The sequence below is a fragment of the Aspergillus tanneri genome (genome assembly GCF_003426965.1).
Source record: "Aspergillus tanneri strain NIH1004 chromosome Unknown AapTan_2_pilon_pilon_pilon, whole genome shotgun sequence".
Lineage (NCBI taxonomy): Eukaryota > Fungi > Ascomycota > Eurotiomycetes > Eurotiales > Aspergillaceae > Aspergillus > Aspergillus tanneri.
The window spans coordinates 5,431,285-5,452,574 of record NW_022984629.1 but is presented as its reverse complement, the minus strand read 5'-3'; the positions used below and the strand labels follow the sequence as shown (position 1 = coordinate 5,452,574).

General features: G+C 46.0%; 6 protein-coding genes across 6 annotated transcripts; 4 read left to right on the top strand and 2 right to left on the bottom strand.

Annotated features, from left to right (window-relative positions):
- Positions 1 to 86: 86 nt before the first annotated feature.
- On the top strand, positions 87 to 1,148 carry ATNIH1004_001708 (uncharacterized protein; the record flags this gene model as incomplete). Its single annotated transcript, XM_033566407.1, has 1 exon — positions 87 to 1,148. The coding sequence occupies one exon, from the start codon at positions 87 to 89 to the stop codon at positions 1,146 to 1,148; it is 1,062 nt and encodes a 353-aa protein (XP_033432164.1).
- Positions 1,149 to 5,168: 4,020 nt separating this feature from the next.
- ATNIH1004_001707 (uncharacterized protein) lies at positions 5,169 to 5,854 on the top strand (the record flags this gene model as incomplete). The annotated part of the gene is made up of 2 exons (XM_033566406.1): positions 5,169 to 5,626; positions 5,686 to 5,854. 2 exons carry the CDS (start codon positions 5,169 to 5,171, stop codon positions 5,852 to 5,854), a joined length of 627 nt encoding a protein of 208 aa, XP_033432163.1.
- A 1,233-nt stretch (positions 5,855 to 7,087) lies between these two features.
- ATNIH1004_001706 (uncharacterized protein) lies at positions 7,088 to 7,596 on the bottom strand (the record flags this gene model as incomplete). The annotated part of the gene is made up of 3 exons (XM_033566405.1): positions 7,088 to 7,309; positions 7,424 to 7,498; positions 7,555 to 7,596. The coding sequence occupies 3 exons, from the start codon at positions 7,594 to 7,596 to the stop codon at positions 7,088 to 7,090; spliced, it is 339 nt and encodes a 112-aa protein (XP_033432162.1).
- Positions 7,597 to 11,723: 4,127 nt separating this feature from the next.
- Positions 11,724 to 13,732, top strand: ATNIH1004_001705 (uncharacterized protein; the record flags this gene model as incomplete). The annotated part of the gene is made up of 4 exons (XM_033566404.1): positions 11,724 to 11,771; positions 11,824 to 12,242; positions 12,451 to 13,030; positions 13,277 to 13,732. The coding sequence occupies 4 exons, from the start codon at positions 11,724 to 11,726 to the stop codon at positions 13,730 to 13,732; spliced, it is 1,503 nt and encodes a 500-aa protein (XP_033432161.1).
- Positions 13,733 to 15,662: 1,930 nt separating this feature from the next.
- On the bottom strand, positions 15,663 to 16,683 carry ATNIH1004_001704 (uncharacterized protein; the record flags this gene model as incomplete). Its single annotated transcript, XM_033566403.1, has 4 exons — positions 15,663 to 15,679; positions 15,749 to 15,937; positions 15,988 to 16,087; positions 16,138 to 16,683. 4 exons carry the CDS (start codon positions 16,681 to 16,683, stop codon positions 15,663 to 15,665), a joined length of 852 nt encoding a protein of 283 aa, XP_033432160.1.
- Positions 16,684 to 16,945: 262 nt separating this feature from the next.
- On the top strand, positions 16,946 to 20,414 carry ATNIH1004_001703 (uncharacterized protein; the record flags this gene model as incomplete). Its single annotated transcript, XM_033566402.1, has 3 exons — positions 16,946 to 17,363; positions 17,417 to 17,706; positions 17,754 to 20,414. The coding sequence occupies 3 exons, from the start codon at positions 16,946 to 16,948 to the stop codon at positions 20,412 to 20,414; spliced, it is 3,369 nt and encodes a 1,122-aa protein (XP_033432159.1).
- Between the last annotated feature and the right edge of the window lie 876 nt (positions 20,415 to 21,290).

Sequence of the window (21,290 nt, the reverse complement as noted above, 5' to 3'; positions counted from 1 at the left end):
ATTCGCTCAAAAACTACCTATACAGCGAACCACGGCTTATACAGCTCAGCTATCCACCGGTCGAAACTTTATTTCCTCCGAACGAAATGTCCACGCAGAATACCGTCCTTTTGAAAACCCAAGAGAATTGGAAGGAATGGAACACGCAGTTTGAAGGTTTAGCCAGAGGCAAGAATTTATGGGGAATTATTACTGGCGATGAACAAGAGATTTTAAAGCCAGCACCACCTACCGATGACACTTTGGCACCACCAGCTGGAAGTACACGATCAACAAATCCTACCTCCCTTGCTGATCGACAATTTGCTTGGACTGTTTACAAAAGCCTTCGTGACGACTATATTCTTCAACAAACTGAACTAAGCAAACTGCGGGAGTGGATGCAGAAGACTATTTCTCCACAAGTGTATGAATATTGCTGCGATCCAGAGGATTCGATGAAGGAATGGTACGCCAAACTAAAGCAACGGGTGGGAATTGATGATGCCACAGTCAAGAAACTTGCCCGCGAAGCGTATAAAAAGGCCATTAAACCTGTCACAAGACCTCGGGATGTACTTACCTGGTTAAACAATTGGGAAGAAGCAATGCACAAGGCCGAAAAAGCTAGAATTGCAGTGGCTGCAACCACAAGTGACTGGATTGAGGATTTCCTGAATGCTGTACGGACTTTAAACCCGGTATGGGCAACCTCATATGAGATTGCTAAGAGTAAGGATATTGAATCAGACAACCTGACATTCAGACTGGTAGCACAAGACTTCCGAAAAGGTTTGGATACCAAATTGATTCAACAGAGCAGCAATATTGCCAAAGGGTCATTTGGTCCAACCTTTGATGCTGAAGAAGCTAAGACTGAAGGCACGGAATTGAATCACGCACCAAAAGGTCAAAGCTATACCCAGAAGCGCAAGCAAAAGCCTAATAATCTCGAGAGCTGCAATATAGCCAAGAAGACAAAGGTAGCTTGCAAAGCATGTGGGCAAATGCATGAATGGAAGGCCTGTTTCTATCTTTTCCCTCAAGAGGCCCCTAAAGGATTTAAGGAACGTGCTGTAATTAGGAGATTTATTAATCATCTGCTTCAAACAGACAAGGAATTTGCCAAAGAGGTTGAAGAGTGGAAGAGCTTGAGGAATCAAGATTGACTACTTGAACGACAGATTGGAAGAATTCCAGCTTCATTTGCGACATTACCGGATACCTATCCATTAAAGAATTCAGCTATTCTTGACTCCGGATCCACTATCCATATCTTTAATGAAATCACTCGATTCAACGACTTTCAAACCGCACAACCAGGTGACTTTATATGGGCCGGAGATTCAAAGGTGGAGATCCATGGATATGGCAATGTGGATATTCAGGTTAGATTAGGTGGAAAGAAGTCAATACTGCACCTCCAAGATGTTGCTTTCTGTCCCAAGATGGCTTGCAATTTAGTGTCTCTACGCCAGTTGCATAAGGCCGGAATATGGTGGGATAATCGACCAAGAGCAAAACATCCTCCGACATCAAGATAATCGACCGATTGCGCAGATTGAAGACCAGTTCGACCAGTTTGTGATTGAATACCTTCCCATGAATATAACAAGAGGAAGTCTTTTAATCGCCGAAACCGCTTTCAATCATCGTTCCATTCTACACCAAGATCTGCACGGGCAGATGCATACCAATGGCACCTTCGACTTGGACATCCTGGACCTCTTACCTTGGAGCATCTAGTCAATTCAACTAAAGGAGCAAGGATTAGAGGTGGACCGACAACAGTGGAATGCGACGCCTGCGGGATTGCAAAGCTAAAGCGTCAGGTTAGCAGAATTCCATCGGATTTTATAGAGGGACCGGGTCAACGCCTAGCCATTGATTTCCATGACTTCGAAGCTGGCTATGGTGGTTGGAAAAGCTTGATGCTAGCAACTGATCGGTGGTCAGGTTTTATCTGGGATTACTACCTAGAGGACCGAACGGCTGACTCAATTATCCACGCTTTGAGGCATTTACTTGGAACACTTGGGCGAATGGATATAAAGGTTCAGGTTATTGAATGTGACAATGAAACTGTGGGCCAAAAGCCTCGCATTGCAGCCTTTCTGCAGTCAGATCCTTATTTTATAAAGATTGAGCCCTCCGCACCTTATACAAGTGCTCAAAACGGTGGTGCAGAGCGCTCAGGGGTGTAATAAAGGATAAGGCTCGAGCAATGCGGGAACATGCTAGATTACCTGCATTTCTATGGCCGGAGATTGTACGTGCATCAGTCTATCTTTCCAATCGAACACCTCAGTACCAAACCAATTGGAAAACGCCTTTCGATCGATTCCATACCTACGTTGCGCACCAAGACGGCATGGTAATCCATGACAGAAAGCCTCAGCAAGCGCATCTAAAAGTATATGGATGCAAAGCCTTCGCCATGACCACAGAAGCACTGAAGAAGTCAAACCGGAAACAGAGATTCAATCCAAGAGCGCATATTGGATATCTAGTTGGATATGATTCCACTAATATCTACCGAATCTGGATTCCACGCCTAAACCGAGTCATCCGTACAAGAGATGTGATATTCAATGAAGACGAGCAGTTCTCTGGGGATCTGTCCGAACTAGCAATCATGCAGGATCAATTCCGGCAGATATCCATCCAAGATTTCAACCAGATGATCAAGAATATTGAGGTTCCCGAAGAGTCTATGTCGCCACCAAGCCAACAAGAAGAGCAAGTAGTTGGATATTTTGATTCTTTAGACTTTCTGGTGGATATGGCACAATCAGCTATGGATTTGGCGGAAGAAATAGGTCAGAAAGATGCTGAAGACCTAGTCTATCCAACACCACCGGAGACGCCAGAATATCTACAACCAGCTTCGCTATTAGCTATTGGTTCCCCAGCTAGATCTAATCAAGAATCATCGCACTTAGCTGCATGGAAAGCATCGTTTTTGGCTGCACCATTAATTCAACCGAAACGACCCGGAGAGAAACAACCAAGGCACAATCAGAACGATTACTTCGACAACCTGAAAAGGATTTGCACCACAGAGATTTGCCACCTAAGCCAGTCCACCACAGAGATCTTATTAATCATCCACTTGGCGAACAGTTCAAGCAGGCTGAAAAAGATCATCTTAAGGGACATGAGGATATGTGTACATGGCAAGAAATAAGCCGGCATAATCCTAAATGCAAAGGCAGGCAAATCCTGGATTGCAAATGGGTGTACGCGTACAAGTTTGACCAGAAAGGAAGACTGCAAAAGTGCAAGGCCCGTCTGGTTGTACGCGGCGACCAACAAGAAAGGAAAACAGAAGATCTTTATGCTTCAACACTGGCTATACAATCATTCCGAATCCTAATGGCTACAGCTGCAAGATTTGACTTGGAATTGGTGCAATATGACATTACCAATGCCTTTGTCTATGCAGATATCGATGAGGATGTCTTTATGCAGATGCCACCAGGATACCAAAAGCCAGGTATAATCCTGAAGCTTAAAAGGGCCCTGTTTGGACTGAGGCAATCACCATTGCTATGGCAAAAGCACTTCAAGAAATCCCTTCAAGACCTAGGATTTAATCCTATTCCTCATGAACCATGTTGCATGATTAAAAATGGTATTCTAGTATTCTTCTATGTTGACGACATAATCTTTGCATACCATAAGGGCTGCAAGAATCAAGAGATACTGGACCAAATTGTTAATCAGCTCCAAAACCAGTACAAGATGACTGGCGGAGATAAACTGCAGTGGTTTCTTGGTATAGAGATAATCCGGGATCGGGAGAAAAGAATTATATGGCTAAGTCAATCCTCTTATATAGAGAAGATTGCTAACCTAGCGGATTCAAGAACCTCAGATACTGTCCCAATAACCAGAGATGAGCTTATTATCTACACCGGACAAGCCACACGCCAAAGTATTCAGAGATATCAGAAGAAGAACGGTTCCTTAATGTACACAGCAGTCACCACACGACCAGACATAGCCTTTGCAGTGTCCAAATTATCCCGCTTTCTTACCAATCCAAGCGACGAACACCATGCTGCGGCTGACCGCGTCCTTTTATACCTTAAACGAACGAAAGACCTAGCGCTGCAACTGGGGGTGGAGATGACTTCATCCTGTACAGCGATGCTTCGTTTGCGGATAACAAGGAGGATCGAAAGAGTTCGCAAGGATATATAATGCAGTTGTTTGGAGGAGTAGTAGGATGGAGGGCCAACAAGCAGGCAACGGTGACTACTTCTACCACTGAGGCAGAGCTTCTAGCGTTGTCCCACGCAGCTGGAGAAGGAATATTCATCAGCAGACTGCTTAAAGAGCTTGGAGTTCAACTGGATAAGAGAAAGAAGGACCAACGGATTCAAATCTTCTGTGACAATCTCCAAACAATCCGGCTTGTGCATAAAGATATAAACCGACTTCAGACAAGGCTTCGACACGTGGATATCCATAATCATTGGCTCAGGCAGGAAGCTCTGGAAGGAAGAATCCAAGTCAGCTACACACCAACAGACAAGATGCTGGCAGATGGACTCACTAAAAGCACTGCCACGGCAGAAATTCGAGCCGTTTGTGGATCAGCTAGGACTTCGGGACATCTCTGGAGTCAAAAGGATTGATGGAAACACTGAACGGATATGACTGAATGTCAGATTCGACCCGGAATAGCTTCAAGGTTGCTGAAATTGGAAGGAAAGGTTCGAATCTGAGGGGTGTGTCAAATAATATGGCCGTTGGTGGACCAGAATCATGTGACTGGATCGGGGTAAAACCCCCGTGGAGCACACAACAAAATAATCAATCAAGAATAACCAAGAAGAATAATCAAGAAGAGCCCAACCAGCTCAATTCATTCAAATAAGACCTTTTCACCAATCGTACTCTATTTCCTCTTCGGGATTAGCCGTATATCTGACAGGACATTATCTAGTCTGAAATAGCCTCTCCATATTTGGGCGTTCGTGAGGTATTAATCTTCAATAGTTCAGACAACCTAAGCTATGAAACTTCTCCGGTAGGAACCTACATCGCTGACAATCCACTTGCTAGTATATATAGTAGAGTGCTCCCAATCCCTCTCCTAGCATCTTCTAGCAGTTTGTGTGCGAGCAAAACCTGATTTTTACACTACATCAAAGTTACCTTGGCAGAATCCATTTTCAATCATGGACGAGACCCTCCCTCTATCCTGCCCTAACACTCCTGAGTCTACCCAGTTTGCGGAGGATGACACAGATTCTGCCACGTCTATGAGTACAATTGACTTGCCATGCCATCAAGATGCACTTTACACCAAACTTCCAAAGCGAAGGACATCCCTGGAGAATGACAGTCCTGTGACACCTTTGCCCAAAAGAGTGAGGACAATATGCGGTGCTGCAGAGCCTGTTAGTCCTCCCAGGGCACCTCTACGAGGTGTTGCGAACGTTTCACCGCGTTTCTCTCCCCCAATGCTTCTGCCAAGTCCGCTTCTTGACAACACGCCACGACGGGCGATACGGCTGTTCGAACCTGAGACGCCTCGACGAAATGCTGTTGCGCGTCTAGTCCCGCTTCTATGGAGACAGCACTGCCCGCGGGACAGTGACAAGTTCTACGATGAACTCGCCTATTGGTACCATCAGTAAGTATGAGATATTTTAAGTTGAATGTTAACTGAGTTCTCTAACCGCCATCTGGAAGATTTCGGCTTCAGATGTGGTCCCCAGTGGCATCCATGATGGGTATAAGCTGGGAAGAGGCAGAAGAACTTGGATGGCGAATGGGCAAAACTGAGATCGACCAACGGGCAGCCAGATCGTCCCATGCTTCGCGTACGGACTGGGGAAACAATGTGGCTCCAAAGATATAGGGGAGAAATACATACATACTCATTGCGAAAATAAAACAAATGTCGAATTCGTTTTTGGGTTTTAAATTTAGGGCTCTCTAGAACAGGAATGGGTTAGTGTATCACGCGCGATAAACTGTACCTATTGTAAATTAGCACGCCCTGTGATTGATTGAACTAATAATGTAGCCTCTATACGTGACTTTCGATCTGATAGGACGGTGTCGAATTATTCCCTTATTTGTTGGTTGTTCTAGGTTTTATATACCCTTCCTTTTCAGTAGCTTTCAGGATTTGTGGGAACAAGATATGTAATATTTTAGTATTTAAAATACGAATAGCGCTAGCATGTAATGAACGGAGTTTATTTGCATTTTTCTATTTTCTAATACCAAATTCAGTTTCTGGGAAACAAGCAAAGGCGACGGTCAACCAGGATCACGCTGAAAACATGCTGGTCAGAGCATGGTGGACAGGAATTAAAACTGTTGATTGAGGGTTCCAATAAAGATATTTAGAGTGAAAAACCAGGCTGTCTGCTTTCTGCAAATCTTTTATTCGACCGAGGTCTTTGGTAGCCACCAGGAGTGCAAAGGAGCGGGCAATGTCTATATAGGGAATAACGTCCCTTGCTCCCCAACACCTCTTGCTAGCCGTGGAATCCTGAATATCCTATGGTAGACTAAAGCGTATTCCTGCAAATTCAAGACCGAGATAATGGATCGGTGCTAGTAGAAAAAAGGTCGAAGTGCTTGACAAGCAATTTCTCTCCATGGACCGCGTGAGAATCCAGATCGACATCTTTACCAAAAACTGTGTGGAAATGCGCTATAATCCTCTCGGTACTCCTGGTACTATGTGTCAATATAAATTACTTCTACAGTATCTGGAAGGTTTACGCGTTTCCGCGTTGATAATTCAACATGATCTGTTTGGCGATTATTCAGTTGCTTAAGTGAGCTCCCTCACATATATAAGTAGGCAAACTATGCGTATGTTGAAGAGACCAGACCTATAGTATGTAGATTTAGTCTTATTATGAATACGCTTGGTTGAATAGAATACGACCAATTTTATATTGAGACTACATAGTAGTGTTTGCGGAGCGCACTTTGCGATCCTCAATAGGAATAGCGTATCACGCGTGATATACGTGGGGAGCGTTAGAGAAGTTTCTTTCTGAAAGTTAAAGATACTTTGGCCTAATGCCCGGGATTTGCTTTTACTCCTCTGACCAGTAAGCCAATTCCATAATTAGACTAGATACAGTTTAGCAGACAGTAATGAATTTTTGTGCAGCTCCCTTTTCCGTTTGATACCCACACGTAGTGTGGCAGACGTTCCATTGAGATCAGCAGTGATGGACCCGCTGAGATGGTTCTCAATGGCCTCGACATAGTGCAGTGGATTGGCAGCCTCTGGAAAAAGAGCCATGTTGGGAAGAAGTTCTTGATACATATTGCGCAGATATGCCAGCTGCCGGTCACAATTAGTTTTCAGCTGCCAGCTTGTGTCAAGGGCCATACATCGGGGCAGGGCGCCTTCAGATGGCCCCGGGGAATAACCACTGATATCTGCACACGGACTTACCAATACCTCTACTGCGCATGTTGTCCTCTCACGATCACTGGCCCATTGGCTGCATAGTTCATCTACCAAGGGCTTCTGTATAAAACTGTCACAGTAACCTGTGCATTGAACCACCAAAATAAAATACCTACCGCAATTTCCCAATACTTCCTTTTCTCAAAGGTTGCTTCCATGCCCGTGGGACAGCAGTAGGGACGTCCAGCAGCAGATTTAAAAGACCAGAAGCAGTAACTAATTTGCACCTGTTCTTTTGGCAAATGAGCCTGCGGGAAGGAGCCACCCTTTTTACAGTACCAGTCCGGTTTACTACGCCAAAGCCATCTTGCTTCCGATGCGCTGCTTGCGCTGGCCTTTGGGCTGTGGGAAGGATGTCGCACCCGGCGACGATCTTATAGTGAACGATTCGCCCACTTTAGGACGCCATCTATCCATCGATAGACTTAATCCCCAAGCAACGGGGCTTGCGTTGATCGTAGGACTCTAGAGTCTTGCTGCCCCCTTTGTTCAAGCCAACAGTGGAAGATGATACCATGGAATCATATGGCATCCCTCCGACAGACCCACAGAGGAGGATCATGGGACAAGTAGATGGACAGTCGCACCGCTAAAGTGCCTGGAAATAATAAGGCTGGCGAGGGGCCGCTCCCAACCCTAATTTAGACTTCTGACACTGGCTCAATGAATTCTGTGGCAAATCTGCGATTCAGATATCCATCCCTCCGAAGCTTATTTATAATTAAAATTTGCCCCCCTTTATCGCCGGTGAGTGTAGAGCATGCTTTACCTGGGGTTAGCAGATGGGGCTCTCCACAATGCGGTATATGCCCCCTTAGGATTCCACTATTATATGCAGCCAGTGTGCCATGTGTACTGTAAAAACACAATGCAAATAAAACAAGCCATGTAAAAGTTTATTTGTATAAGCTTAGAGGAAAACTCTCCCGCGGATATTTTATTAAGTATGGAATGGATTGAAACCGGGCTCAGGAATTATGCACAATATAGTCAGCCTTTTTACTCTGCCAAGAGCATAAACTAATTCTATATTTTTTGTATTTTTGATATAAGCGTTAGGGTTATTTATATGACTACGCAAGGTGTGCTGATAGGGAGTACCCTGACCATTTAATCAGGGATTCGGCTTTTAAACCGGCTTTATCTAACCCACATAGCTGGGCGAAGACCTGCAAAACTAAAAAGAAAAGAAAAATAATAACTGCATTATCTACTAAATAGGTGTCCGTAGATGAGGCTGACCTCTCTGTTGTTGTATTTTTGTAGAATATTATTGATTTACCACAGACGCCCGTTGCGAAGAGTACGAGGTCGCCGCGGAGGTCGCATCGCGAAACGAGCCGTTTCCCGCACGCCACACAATCGTCTCGGGAGGCAGACCATGGCCCAGAAAAACCAAACATTGGGGATAGCCCTTGACTATCCATAAACCAACGCATTGAGTTAGGAAACCCGCCCACAGAATACTGCGACCCATCCTCAGCCGAACCGACAACACCGTCACATCATCCAAGCGGCTGACAGAGAATTGGACCGGAACGCAGTAGCGTCCGCACTTATGGCACACTGTGCCTTCACTGGTGCTAATCCATATTGGCCGGTTGCCAAAGACGAATTCCTTCCACGATGTGTCTACATGCTAGAGGGCACTGATGAACACGTCTCCAGGAACACGACACCGGATGACACCCTGGCACCAGTATGATCCACTGCTGGCTTCCTTTGTGCTGAGCGACGCTGTGGCACTAAACCTTCAAATGGCGCAGGAAACCCTATGCCGGAATTTTCGGTGAAAAGCTAAATCGCTGATATACTTATTTGTTAAGATACTGTAATTAGTTTATTTTTTAGGCTTTTTGTGTGTGAGTATTAATATATCTTACGTCAAATAACTATTTACTGTAGTATTTTCTATCAGCAAATGAAGTCACTATTTTTCTATTCCATGCTGGAGATCCTTTCCCAGGACTATGTCGCTTCTGAATTTCCACGCGAGCTTATTGATCGCATAATCCGCTATCTTCCACCCCTTTCTGCGGTAAATGCTCAAGCAGCGTTTCATGTCTTCCCTTGGGCAAGTGAGAAAGAGGTTCAAGGACTATGGTCTTTGGTATTTGAGAAAGAGGACTGGCTTCACAAGTTATCCGATCTGGGAGGCAATCCTGTCCTAATTGGCGCTCGCCTTAGGGATGTTGGAGAACATAGTGGAATTGCTCAAAATCATATAGTACTCCACTCAGGTTCTAGGGAGTATGGGGTTACTGCACAGCCAATCCGACAACTCTTACTTAATTGCTTAAAAAGGGCTATACTCTTCGCCAAAGAAATGAGGACTATATCGAGATTAAAATCGGGACCAACTTGACAGTGGATGTGTCCGAGCCATTGCGAGGATGCGAGTGGCTCGAGATCAAAAGAAGGCGCATTAACCAGATATTCTCCTACAAGGACAAGCGCCTCCAATCGCAGTACTGCTTCTTCAATGACAACATGATCAAAGACCTAGAGCCAGAATCTATTGTTCGGCAAGACAGAGTCACAGTAGCAACAAAACGTGACTTTGTCCAAGGTGTGACTTTGTCCCTCTCACATGCAACGGAGAAAATAGAAATCCTTATCCTCGCAAATAAAGGTGATGCGCGGTGCCGCACGCGACGGCCCTTAAATGATTTACACTAAATAAAATTTATATGGATTTTACATACTTGTTGGCTATGCCGATTTCGAGAAAGACTGTCACTGCTGCACAGTGTATACATTGTTTTCTCTATGTACAGTACCACCGGATATTGCTTTGGGGGGGAGAATACTATGAGCAAGAACGGCCTGAAGGCGCAGTGCGAAGACTATTGAAACGGTGTGGATCGATATGACATGCTTTGCTATTTCACGATATATAAATACGCTTGTTTTTTAAAATGACTTTAGACACATTGGAGGCTCTGCCATAACTTACCTATGGAACTGGGGTGGGGAAAAAGAGTTATCTTCTCATCCAAGAAAATTGTCATGCCTTGTGCCTTTAAATGTAATAATGGAAACCAAGCGCTGCCAACTATGTATGCTGAGATGCAGAACATGCCTCTTTACAATAATATTTTAGCTGCCTTTTTTTCCTTGGGTTCTCCTGGCCAGATACAGTATCGTGTTTGTCCAGGTACTGTACATTTACCTCTTTCTGTTGTCTATGTATATAGTGCTACTAATATCCTCTGCTACCAATTACTTCGAGTGTACGAAACACCAACTCCGTTCTACACTCTACATTAGAGCTATTTTGGCAGAATCTATTATTAATTATGGACAAGATTATCTACTGTAACAGGAATTGAAATAATTGATAATGTGTAAAACACGTAAACTCAGAGGAAGAACATCATTATTTCATTGATCAGTATTAAGTTGAAGATTGAAGGTGGACGAGGTCAAACGCTCGAAGTATGGACGAACGCAGTAGGGTGACCGCTGAGAACCACTTATGCAGTTCCAACCCGTACAAGCGTGCAACATAATGTGTAAGAGAAGATTGTAATATAATTGCAATCTTTAAGTGGCTTTTCAGGGGATGACTCAAGTTGAAAACCTAAATAAGCTGGCTGAAATGGATTAGTGTATCGCGCGTGATAGCATGTGGGGTGTTTTGCAAAGAGAAAGACTATCTTTTAGATATTAAGACTGCCAGCCCTGACCAATCACCCGGAATGTATTGGTTTAAGTTTATGATAGGTTAGAATGATTGGGTAAGATGGCCTAGCATAGTGGGGTTACGCTTTAATATGTGTAGGTTGTTGACATGACCAATTAAATGTTTCGTAGGCTCACGGCAACCCAGCAATTAAATCCCCTTATGGTGGTGTAGATAATGAGATTCCTAGTGGCGTGAAGCTCAGGAACACACCATCCCATTCATCAATCGTATTAGCCGCTAACTTTACCCGGCTACTTGGGAACGCGCTAATTACAATAATTACTTTATTGTTAACCCATATAGGGCGCGAAGTGGGGTTAGTGGGTAACGATGTACTGTGTAAAGAAGAGCCAAAAGGTGTGAAAACCAACTCAGTATGTTGACCAACAAAATCTGCGAAATAGATAGAGCCCAATGGTCGTCTACTGTAGTGATATGCATATTCAAATCGACTGTACTGAAGTCTTCCTGTACACTATTGCTTATGTTTCGCTTCCGTTCGTAAAGCGAATACCCCAAAGCAAAAATAAATTTGGTCAAAGACATTTAGTCCTGGCAGAATTGTTGGATAAAATTACTTCCCAAAGCAGGCTAAAAATGCTCCTACGCCTTCCACCAGAGTTGCTGTTGGACGTTATTTCAAGGGTATATTTTCTTTATCATGGACCTAGATACCGTATACTCATTCTTTGTGAAGTTCGACCGAAGCGACCTTGCCGCCTTTTGCAGGGTTTCGAAATTTCTCCATGAGCTTACGGCCCCGATCCTCTTCCAATCTATTACCATTCCAGCGAAGGAAAACTGTCTCGACTTACTCGAGATCAGCGGGTTGCTGCGCGCAAGCAACAGTGATAAGGGTAACCTTCTCCATTGTGTGAGGAATGTGCAGATAGTATCCCCATTTTTTCAATTTATGAATACTGAGCGATGTCTTCATAATGATGATATTATAACTTATGCCCATGAGGAGGATGAAAATGGAATTTCTGAACCCCAAGGCGATACTTTACCTAGGGACGACGATACAAACGAGGCCGAATCGATGGATAACCTACAATGTGCGAATGAAAATGACGATATTAAGACGGGAAGGTGTTACTCGCGAATGGAAAACAGGTGCTTGTTAGTTTTAACGAAGTGCAAAGAAGGTGCATTAAGAAGTTTTAAGTAAGCTCTAAATTCTTTGAACTACAAACCGGATGACCCAACACTGGAATAGCTGGCAATTAGGGACCTGCGTCCCTATGCAAATCCTGGGTGAGAGGGGCTATTTGCCATCAAAGCAAAGGAACCTCGAAGCTCTTACGCTCCTAACTGACGGTAGATGTGGGATTGCTTCGTATGATTTAAGAGGATTTACAAAACTTACAGCGCTTTCCTGGACGGGTCTCCGGAATTACACAGATTTCCAGGCCCTTCGAGAGTGTTTTGAGAGGACATCATCTCAGCTTAAGATAATCGAGTTGGACTTCTTGACCTGGCAGCATGTGTGTGACGCAACTGGTTTGCTATATGGTAGAGAACCCAACTACTTTGCGGGGGACATCCTGCGGCTCTCTCAAGGAGATGAGAAGCTCGTTTTTCCAACCATTAAACATCTCTCCTTGTCAGGCCTATCATTCACCGGTGCTGAGAGAGAAATGGCCTTCGCATTTAATTTCAAGTCACTCCGCTCGCTGAAGCTACGTTTTTGTCCCGGCTGGGAAATGTTTTTGCGCCAGATCGCTAGCACAACACAATCAATCCATCTGGAATCTCTTGTAATACAGTCAGACTTTAAATACGATGATGGGGATTTCGACGCAGCTCCGATTACCGCATTCTTGTCTGCAGTCGAGGGTCTTCAGCACCTCTCCATCTGCACCAATTGGCAATCCGGTACGGTACAGATTTGGCGCGCTATGGTACGTCACAAAGCCACTGTAAGAAGCTTTGTCCATCACCAAGGTATGATGATGATGATGACGTCGATGATCTTTCGCTATGGCCCCATGATGATTCCCTGCTAAAAGAGCCGTCATGCAACCCTCTTATAAATCTCGACTTGGAATTCATAGGACTATCAGGTTGTCCTAATATTTTGGTACGCTTTTCCTGCCCACTTTCTTAACTATAATTCCAACTAAACAACCATTGCTGCAAACCATCAGAAGCAAATTACTTCTCCCCTTACATCCAACACAAGCCTGAATATTTTCCATATCAGGGAGTCTGGGTCTGTTCTTAGTCAAAATGAGAGTTATTGGATCCACCGACTAGACAGTAAACTGGCCAATGATCAAAGCGAGGAAGGGCTTCCGTTCAGTGTGGGGTTAACATATGATTTTGACGAGTTTGCACAATGGGCATTTGGGGAAAACGGTTTCTCGTCACTACAAATACTGGCATATGGCGATTTTTCTTACAGAGGAAGATATTCGACGACCAATATACTCCTTTGCAGGGATTCGACGCCACCTCAGCACTCTAGTCCTCGCCAAAGAAACTACAGGCATCTCGCAGAGACCGACAAGTCTCTTTGGCATATGTTACACCAATACGCCTACGCCTTGCAAGCGTGTCCCGCTGGCTTCCTCCTGGAGGCTGCGCCACCTTTCGATTTTTAAAATCTGAAAAAGGTTCATGTATATTTCTATATTTTATGGGTTATTCTAAGGTACGGCATTTAGGTACGAAAAGCTCATGCAACATGCAAATCTCTGCTGCATATCGCATGTCAGGAGATAGCCAAATGGTTGGCGGGGGGGGATGGCTGTTTAAGTAAAGGTGTGCCACAGTTAAATCGTTCCTTGTTATATACAGTACAGGTCTAGCCCTAATGCAGCAGTAGTGCGGTCAGGATGAAAGATCAATACAATATTAAAACAGGAGCTCCAAGCCTCCAACAAAGTTTGATGTGACTGACGCATTATCCCAAGATAGGAATAGCGTATCACGCGTGATAGCTTGATTTGTTGCCTGAGGCACTTGGATAATAGGTAAGGCTCTCACATGGACTCCCCTTTTTGGTTCAACAGGAGGTTATGAGTCTAGCTTGTTTGGTGGTGCAGATTCGACCCTTAGCCTGAGCAATTTATTTTATGATTTGATCATGTAATCATAAGTCTCATACGGCGCCGGTTGCAAGCGGGAGGCAATCTCAAATATAAAGCAGCTTAACTCTCATACAGTATTTAAATTTTTGTCAATGTGACGGCAGGCAAATCAAATAGATAAGATCATATTGAGTCCTATATAAAGAATACTAAAGATGGGGAGGAAAGGAAGAAGATAGGAGGGCGTTGTCATGGCGAGCGAGGATATGGTGGGAAGCTTCCCAGCCCTAGCCCTGTGCCCTCAGCCCTTCCTTATCCCAATACGCCGAATACGGCTTACGTGCAAACCATATAAACATCACGTCACCGCGTTATCCTGAGCGCGGTGTCCAAGGCCAGGTCGTCACAGTCAACCTAAGATTTACTGCTAACCCACATTTAGTTATTGCAAATTACAGCACTAGTGGTCACGCCATTCAATCCTTATATTAGTTATTTGTACTGAAGAAGACTATTATATAGGAGACATTTAGTCAGATAGTTACAATAATTAGATCATTTGTTCAGTCATGACAAACGTATACGAATTAGGTGTCAAGCAATCAAGTTAACAATTTTCTAAAGCATTTTAATTACCCTCCAAAAAGGTCGAGACCTCACACCCGGTTATTCGAAACTTAAAGTCCAACCAAAGGGCATTTTATTTGAACAAAAAGCTTCCAACCATTGTCTAGTTGAAAGATAAAATATATCGAAGCAAATACGGCCAGGACTGGAATTTTGGCACTGTAGATCTTTGGGTATCTTAGCTGTCTGGATCACCAACCTGCCTATCTTATGCTGATCTCAAAGGAGCAGTAGCTGATACGTAGGTTAGTATTGATTATTGTATGGACACGGAAATATTCTTATTAACCAAACTATGTAGTAGCATGTGGTCATTGAGTCTATTCTGGAAATTGGAAACTATGGAATCGTGGCGGATGCTTTATGTTTACTAACTTACCATTGTAGAAGAGACTATTCCAGGTCCTGCCAAATCAAGAACATTAGTATCTTGCCTAAGGTTAGCTGGTTATTAGAGCTGAGTATCATGGCTGAGTATCATGGCTGACTATCACGGCTAAGGTTAGCTGGCTATCTAACCTCTATGGGTTTAGGGTATCACCGGTGATAAAGTGTTGTGGAGCTCCTGTTTTAATACTGTATTTATCATTCATCAAGACCGCACTACTGCTATATTAGGGCTAGACCCGTACTGTATATAACAAGCGATTATCACGGCTATCTTGCCAACATCGCGCCGTCTACACTCTTGGAAATTTCCAACGAATTTGGCTCTTGGAGCGGATCCCAGCCACTCGGTGAGCTAAATTCCATTGAAAAATATCTAACATGAATATTTGAACTTCCACTTCACGACATGTAAGAACAGAATGTGAAGGATGACCGCCTAGCAAAAGACACTAATCCCATGAGATGGCCTTTCTCCCATTTGGTTTCAGCGAACAGAGAATGCTGTCTGATGTCAGAATAAAATGACGGGAAAATGGATCGGACTCACGTTTCGTAGACTACTAATCAAACTCCCTGAGGCCACTGACAAGAGGAATTGGGTAGCGCGGCAATCGTAAGGCCATCGCTGAAAATTATCCTCGCCGGCCATTTTGTCCTCTTTCTCATACTTCTGCATGAGCTCCATCGTGACAACCTCCAAGGCCCTGCAATATTGTGGGGCTTTATCTTCTAGTATTTTAACACAGTCTTCAAGCGCTCCTGCCAAGATAGTTTAGGAAGGCTTTGTTGAAATGGAGAGAATAGCCTACCTATCTTAACGACGCCTCTTCCAGACACCAGGATGTTAGATGACGTGAGCTGCGGGTGCTCGATCCGCTGACTGGTGAGATATAACAGGCCATCGAGAACCTTCCGGCTACTATTAGGCTCCATAACCAAGTATGAAGTGCATGACTTACCTGGGCAAGGACGGCAGCAAGCTCGACTTCGTTTAGGTAGGCTTCGCAGGCAATCAGGTTGTCCATTGAGATCACAATATCCTGATAATCATAGACCGCGAATATCGACGCTTCATGCACGAAGCAGTCCCGGGACGAGAGAATGTTAGGATGTTCAATCGTCTCAAAGAGACGAAGCGTTGTATCGATGTCCCTCTCTCGAATTGTCCTGATTGCGACTAGCCGCGAGGGACGGACTTTATGGCTGGCTACCTCAAATGTCCTACCCAATTCGCAATCATACGATTTCCTGAAAGTGTCCCAAGGTGACTCGTGACGAACAACAAAGATGGTCTGAATACTTGCCGCCGATTTGGCTATCTGAGGAAGGGACAGAACTCTCAGAGGACCTCTCAGGCGCTTCTTGTAGATTTCCGGCTCGAGAGCTGGGGTGCTTTTCTTTGGCTGGGTGGGTTGGAGTTCCCCCTGCATTTCTTTCGGACCATCAAAGAGTTCCCCTTGGGACTCATCTAGGGGTAATTCCGGCCTATTATCATGCTCTTCCATTGAGTGGAAAATAAATAGAATAGTAGAATAAAATAAAATTAGTGAACAACCTGTAGGCAGCTGGTGGGATGCAGTGGTGGGAAGGAAAAAAGTGATGGAAGGACGCATGTGCAGAATAGGCTCAATATATAGTTTTACCAACCATATAAAGGCTGCTGAAACGACCATCGCCTGAACTAGAATAGCACTTGAGCCATCCACAGTTAAGGTATAAAAATGCCCTAACACCCGCCCAGAGATTCTAGTCCCCTCCATGGCCACGATGGACCCTCTTCAGTATACCGACAGAGAGACACAGCTAGCATCAGAGCGACGTCTCAAATTCCAGGGCACGGCAAAAGTCAATCTAGATGATATTTATTTTCCCCCTCAGACAGGCCGACAGATGGACCAAAAGAATGTCGACCGCTTGTGCGACGTCTTTCGAGAAGACGAGTGTCGGAATTTAACCATAGAGCATCGGGTGCCAGCCATCGTATCGCGGCATCATTTGCAAGCGGCTCAAGAGAAAGCAAATGTGGCTACAAGTATGTTGTTAACAAGAGTTGAATCAGAGATACCTCACCTCCAGTTCCCCCCCGGCCAGCTCCTTGCGCTGCATGGTCGACATCGGATTGCGGCGGGCCGCGAAGTATTGCCACCTGGCCACTATTGGTGGGCAGTGGACCTGTATTTAGACAGTATGATCCCCGCCTGGACATATCCGAAGTTATCTCACTCTGACGGATGGTAGATATCGGTGATGACCTAAAAACAAGCCTTATCGAGGAATATTCTAACGAGAAACCGCCAAGCGACGGAGAGATTTACCGCAAAATTCGACAGTATGCAGGCGACGGCAATCTTCACGGAGAGCTACGATGGAAAGCGCGACTCTGTCCCAACAGCCGGACCCGTTTTGAAGCACTTAGCAAGAACACCCGCCTGCGACATGCTTTCGACCGTATCCTGGGAATTCCAGGACATTGGAATGCCATGCGTATCAGCATGCTCCATCGGGTGATAGCGGTTCGATGTGACGAGGTTTGCCCCCACCCACTACCGTTGTTTCGGGGGACTCACAATCTCAGGAAATCGCCCATTATTTGAACTTCCTGGCGGACTTTTGGTATTCTTTGGTTGACCATGATCCCGCGTCAGCCGTCAGAATAGACCAGGAAACTGTCCAGAAACTTCAACTGCTAGCGCCGCGCATCGAAACACCCTACGTGCATGGTCTGGTCCTTAGCGGCCAGGTTTTTTCGGAATTCGATGAAAACGAGCGTACCGAGATCTGGGGGAAACTGCGGTCATTTAACGGTCTGATCCCCTCTCTATACTCCTTTTTTGAAGACTTCAAGTGTTTCGAAAGCTGGGCCCACTGTCTGCACCGGCTGTTTCCCGTGAGCAGCTCTACAGTTCGTCTTACTATGGAGGGCTCGCGGATACGTCCCAACAGTGGGGAAGATATGTGCATGGTCCAAAATTCCGAATCGACCTTTTTAAATAGAGTTGAGCCGGCAGCGAGGCATTTCGATATCTTCTATCGGCAATTGTGGTTATACGCAGGGCGTCATTATCCACAAATGCCTCGTGAGCCCAAACGCAAGAATCGGTTGGCCAAGCCGGGGAGTGCCACTGCAGACGCGTGTGTGGTGGCTGAAATGGCCCGCCTGGCAAGCCGGTTGGGGTTTAAATCCGACAGAATCACACAACTCGTTAACCAGTCTTCGGATCGGCTAATCGCCGCAGAGGCATTACGTCGAGCGCGCAAGCCAGATCAGTACGTGTACGATGAGTCGAGCTTCAATTCATCAGTGGATCAGATAGTCGATTGCTTCGCTACGGCCACGCCGAGGACCATCGAAACCGCCTCTCCCGTTCTGGCAAGCCCATCTGTGAGGCCAAAGGCTCGTTGTGGGCATCCTTCGGTGAAGGCTCTCCTACAGGACCGCCAGTTTCTCTTCTTGGACCAGATGCACGCACCAGAGGTCCCCGACCGGGTGACTTCGCGGTTTGTGAGGCGCTGTGTTTACCTGGCCTTCTTCGGGCCTCGAACAGACTTCGGACAAGAGCAGCAAATTTCGCCGCTACCTCCTCCTGAAGTGCCCGGTAGTGGACCCATTTCACCCATCTTTATAGCAGACGATGGCATGATGGACTACACATTAGGAGATGGTCAGCAACAAGCACATGCCCGTTCTGAGGACCAACGGCAAATGGCCGACCTGCAGGCCGTGGAAAATTCCTGTCTGCAGCGGCAGGCAGAAGATTTGGCTTGTCAAGCTAGGGAGGCAGAAAATACAGCTACCGCACATGCGGCTCAATTGGAACAGGCTAGGAAGGAGGCAAGCGAGAGAGCGGCCGAACAGGCTAGACAGGATGTGGCGATGCTAGAACTCGCCCGACGTGCGGAAGAGGCAGAATCCCGGATGGCTGCACAGGCAGCTGAGCTGGATTGGCTACGACAAGAGGCCGCGAGGGCCCTGGCAGATACCATTAAGGGAACTTCGCAAGTCGACGGGAGGCCGGTGGAGGACGAGAGTGAAATACCGAACGACGGAGAAGTTACCGAGGAAGACCATGACAAACAGCCGGATAACACACTCCAGGCTGATGCGGAACAGAGAGCCATTGGCGGGTGGGAGCCATCACAGTGGGATACAGACCGAGTGGTTCGTGAGCGAGCAGGTGCTCTAGCTCAATTACAGAGCCAGAACCAGGATAGCCGCTCCCAGCCGCGCGCTGAGGCAGAGCCAGTTAGAGCTATTCGGCCGATCACTGAATTTGATGCATCGAGTCTGATGGCGACATGGCGTGAACCTCAAAATCAAACGGACATCAACTCTGATTCTATCCCGCCGGCAATGCCATTAACAGAGGGACATATGGATACGACACGAACAGGGCCAGGTAGCCCATCGGAAGGCCACACCCATCCACAAGCACTAGAAGTAATAGGCCATGAAGGACCTGAGACAGAAGCACCAATCCCACCATGCGGCGTCGGTGAGCCTGCGATAATCCAAATGCTTCCCGAAGAGAACATCATCGCTGGCAACATCCCTTCAACAGGGGCTGTAAAGCAGAGACAACGTCAGCAAGCCAAACCCGGCAAGATCCAAAAGACATCGACGGCAAAGCCGACGGCACGGGATAGTAACCACGCAACCTTGCGAGCTGAGGCCATTGATATCGAGCTTGATGAGACCTTGGAAAGTTCTCAATCTGCCGAAACTACACCCATCAATGAAGGGACAGCAAGGACGCGCCAAGTTCGCTTTGATATCTCCCACGAGGAGGGGGCAGGCCATGCAACAGCTTCCGGAGAGGCTCGATCCCGGCCGGTAACTCAATGGGGTTTTAGAGAATTAGCTCGCAACACTTCTGTGAATGCAAATGAGGGTCAAGGCACCCCGGATAAGCTGGAGAAGGAGATCGACACACGAACTCGTCGAGGAAAGATCCCAATAACCTTTTTCCTCTATGCGCAGAATCAGTGGAAGGAGGCCAAAGTCTTCGAAATCGAACCGTCAAAACCATCGTCGCTGGAGCATGCGGTGCGGATATATCAGCAACAGGGGATGTATGTGTACGACATGAAAATGCGAACCATCAGCGCGCCGGCAAGTTTTCGAGCAGCTACATGTGACGGATGCAATGCATTGCTATTGATTTCACGAAAGACAAGGGATAAAATGGATGAAAGACGACAGATCCAACCGCCCACTATTGAACGACGCGAGAGGTAATTGTATGGCGGTCTTGTAAGGAGGGGCAGCTTCTGTTGACAGTCTCATGATAGTTATTCAGATATGCCAACACTCTTAGGTCCATTGTAGTCTCAAGCCTTCCCCTGTAATAGGACAGTCATGACAGCATTTGTCTCAAGACAGGAAACATAAGACAATTGAAGACCTGTGACAAGTGGCACAGGCCAGTGGGTACAAATGTCTTGGCTTGGGTAACTTGGCTTAAACTAATCCAGCCATGACAATAGGCTCAAGACTGGATTCTTGGATCCACATCTCTCTCCCCGCAAGAGCAGCTTTTTGGTAGCTGAGGTATTCAAGCTAAAGTATTTAGAGTCTAAGCTCATATATTTAAGACACCTAGGAACATGAATTTGCGAGCATGGAAGAAGAGCATGGAAGTACGAGCATGGACGTAAGAGCATGGACGTAGGAGCATGGAAGTAAGAGTATGGACGTAAGAGCATGGAAGTAGGAGCATGGACGTAAGAGCATGGACGTAAGAGCATGGACGTAGGAGCATGGACGTAGGAGCATGGAAGTAGGAGCATGGAAGTAGGAGCATGGAAGTAGGAGCATGGAAGTACGAGCATGGACGTAAGAGCATGGAAGTAGGAGCATGGAAGTAGGAGCATGGACGTACGAGCATGGACGTAAGAGCATGGAAGTAGGAGCATGGAAGTAGGAGCATGGACGTAAGAGCTTGGACGTAAGTGCATGGAAGTACGAGCATGGATGTAAGAGCATGGACGTAGGAGCATGGACGTAGGAGCATGAAGTACGAGCATGGACGTAGGAGCATGGACGTAAGTGCATGGCGCCCATAGCTTGGTTTTAGTCGTGTCAAGCACACCCTTTGATAGGGAGCCGAGGTCA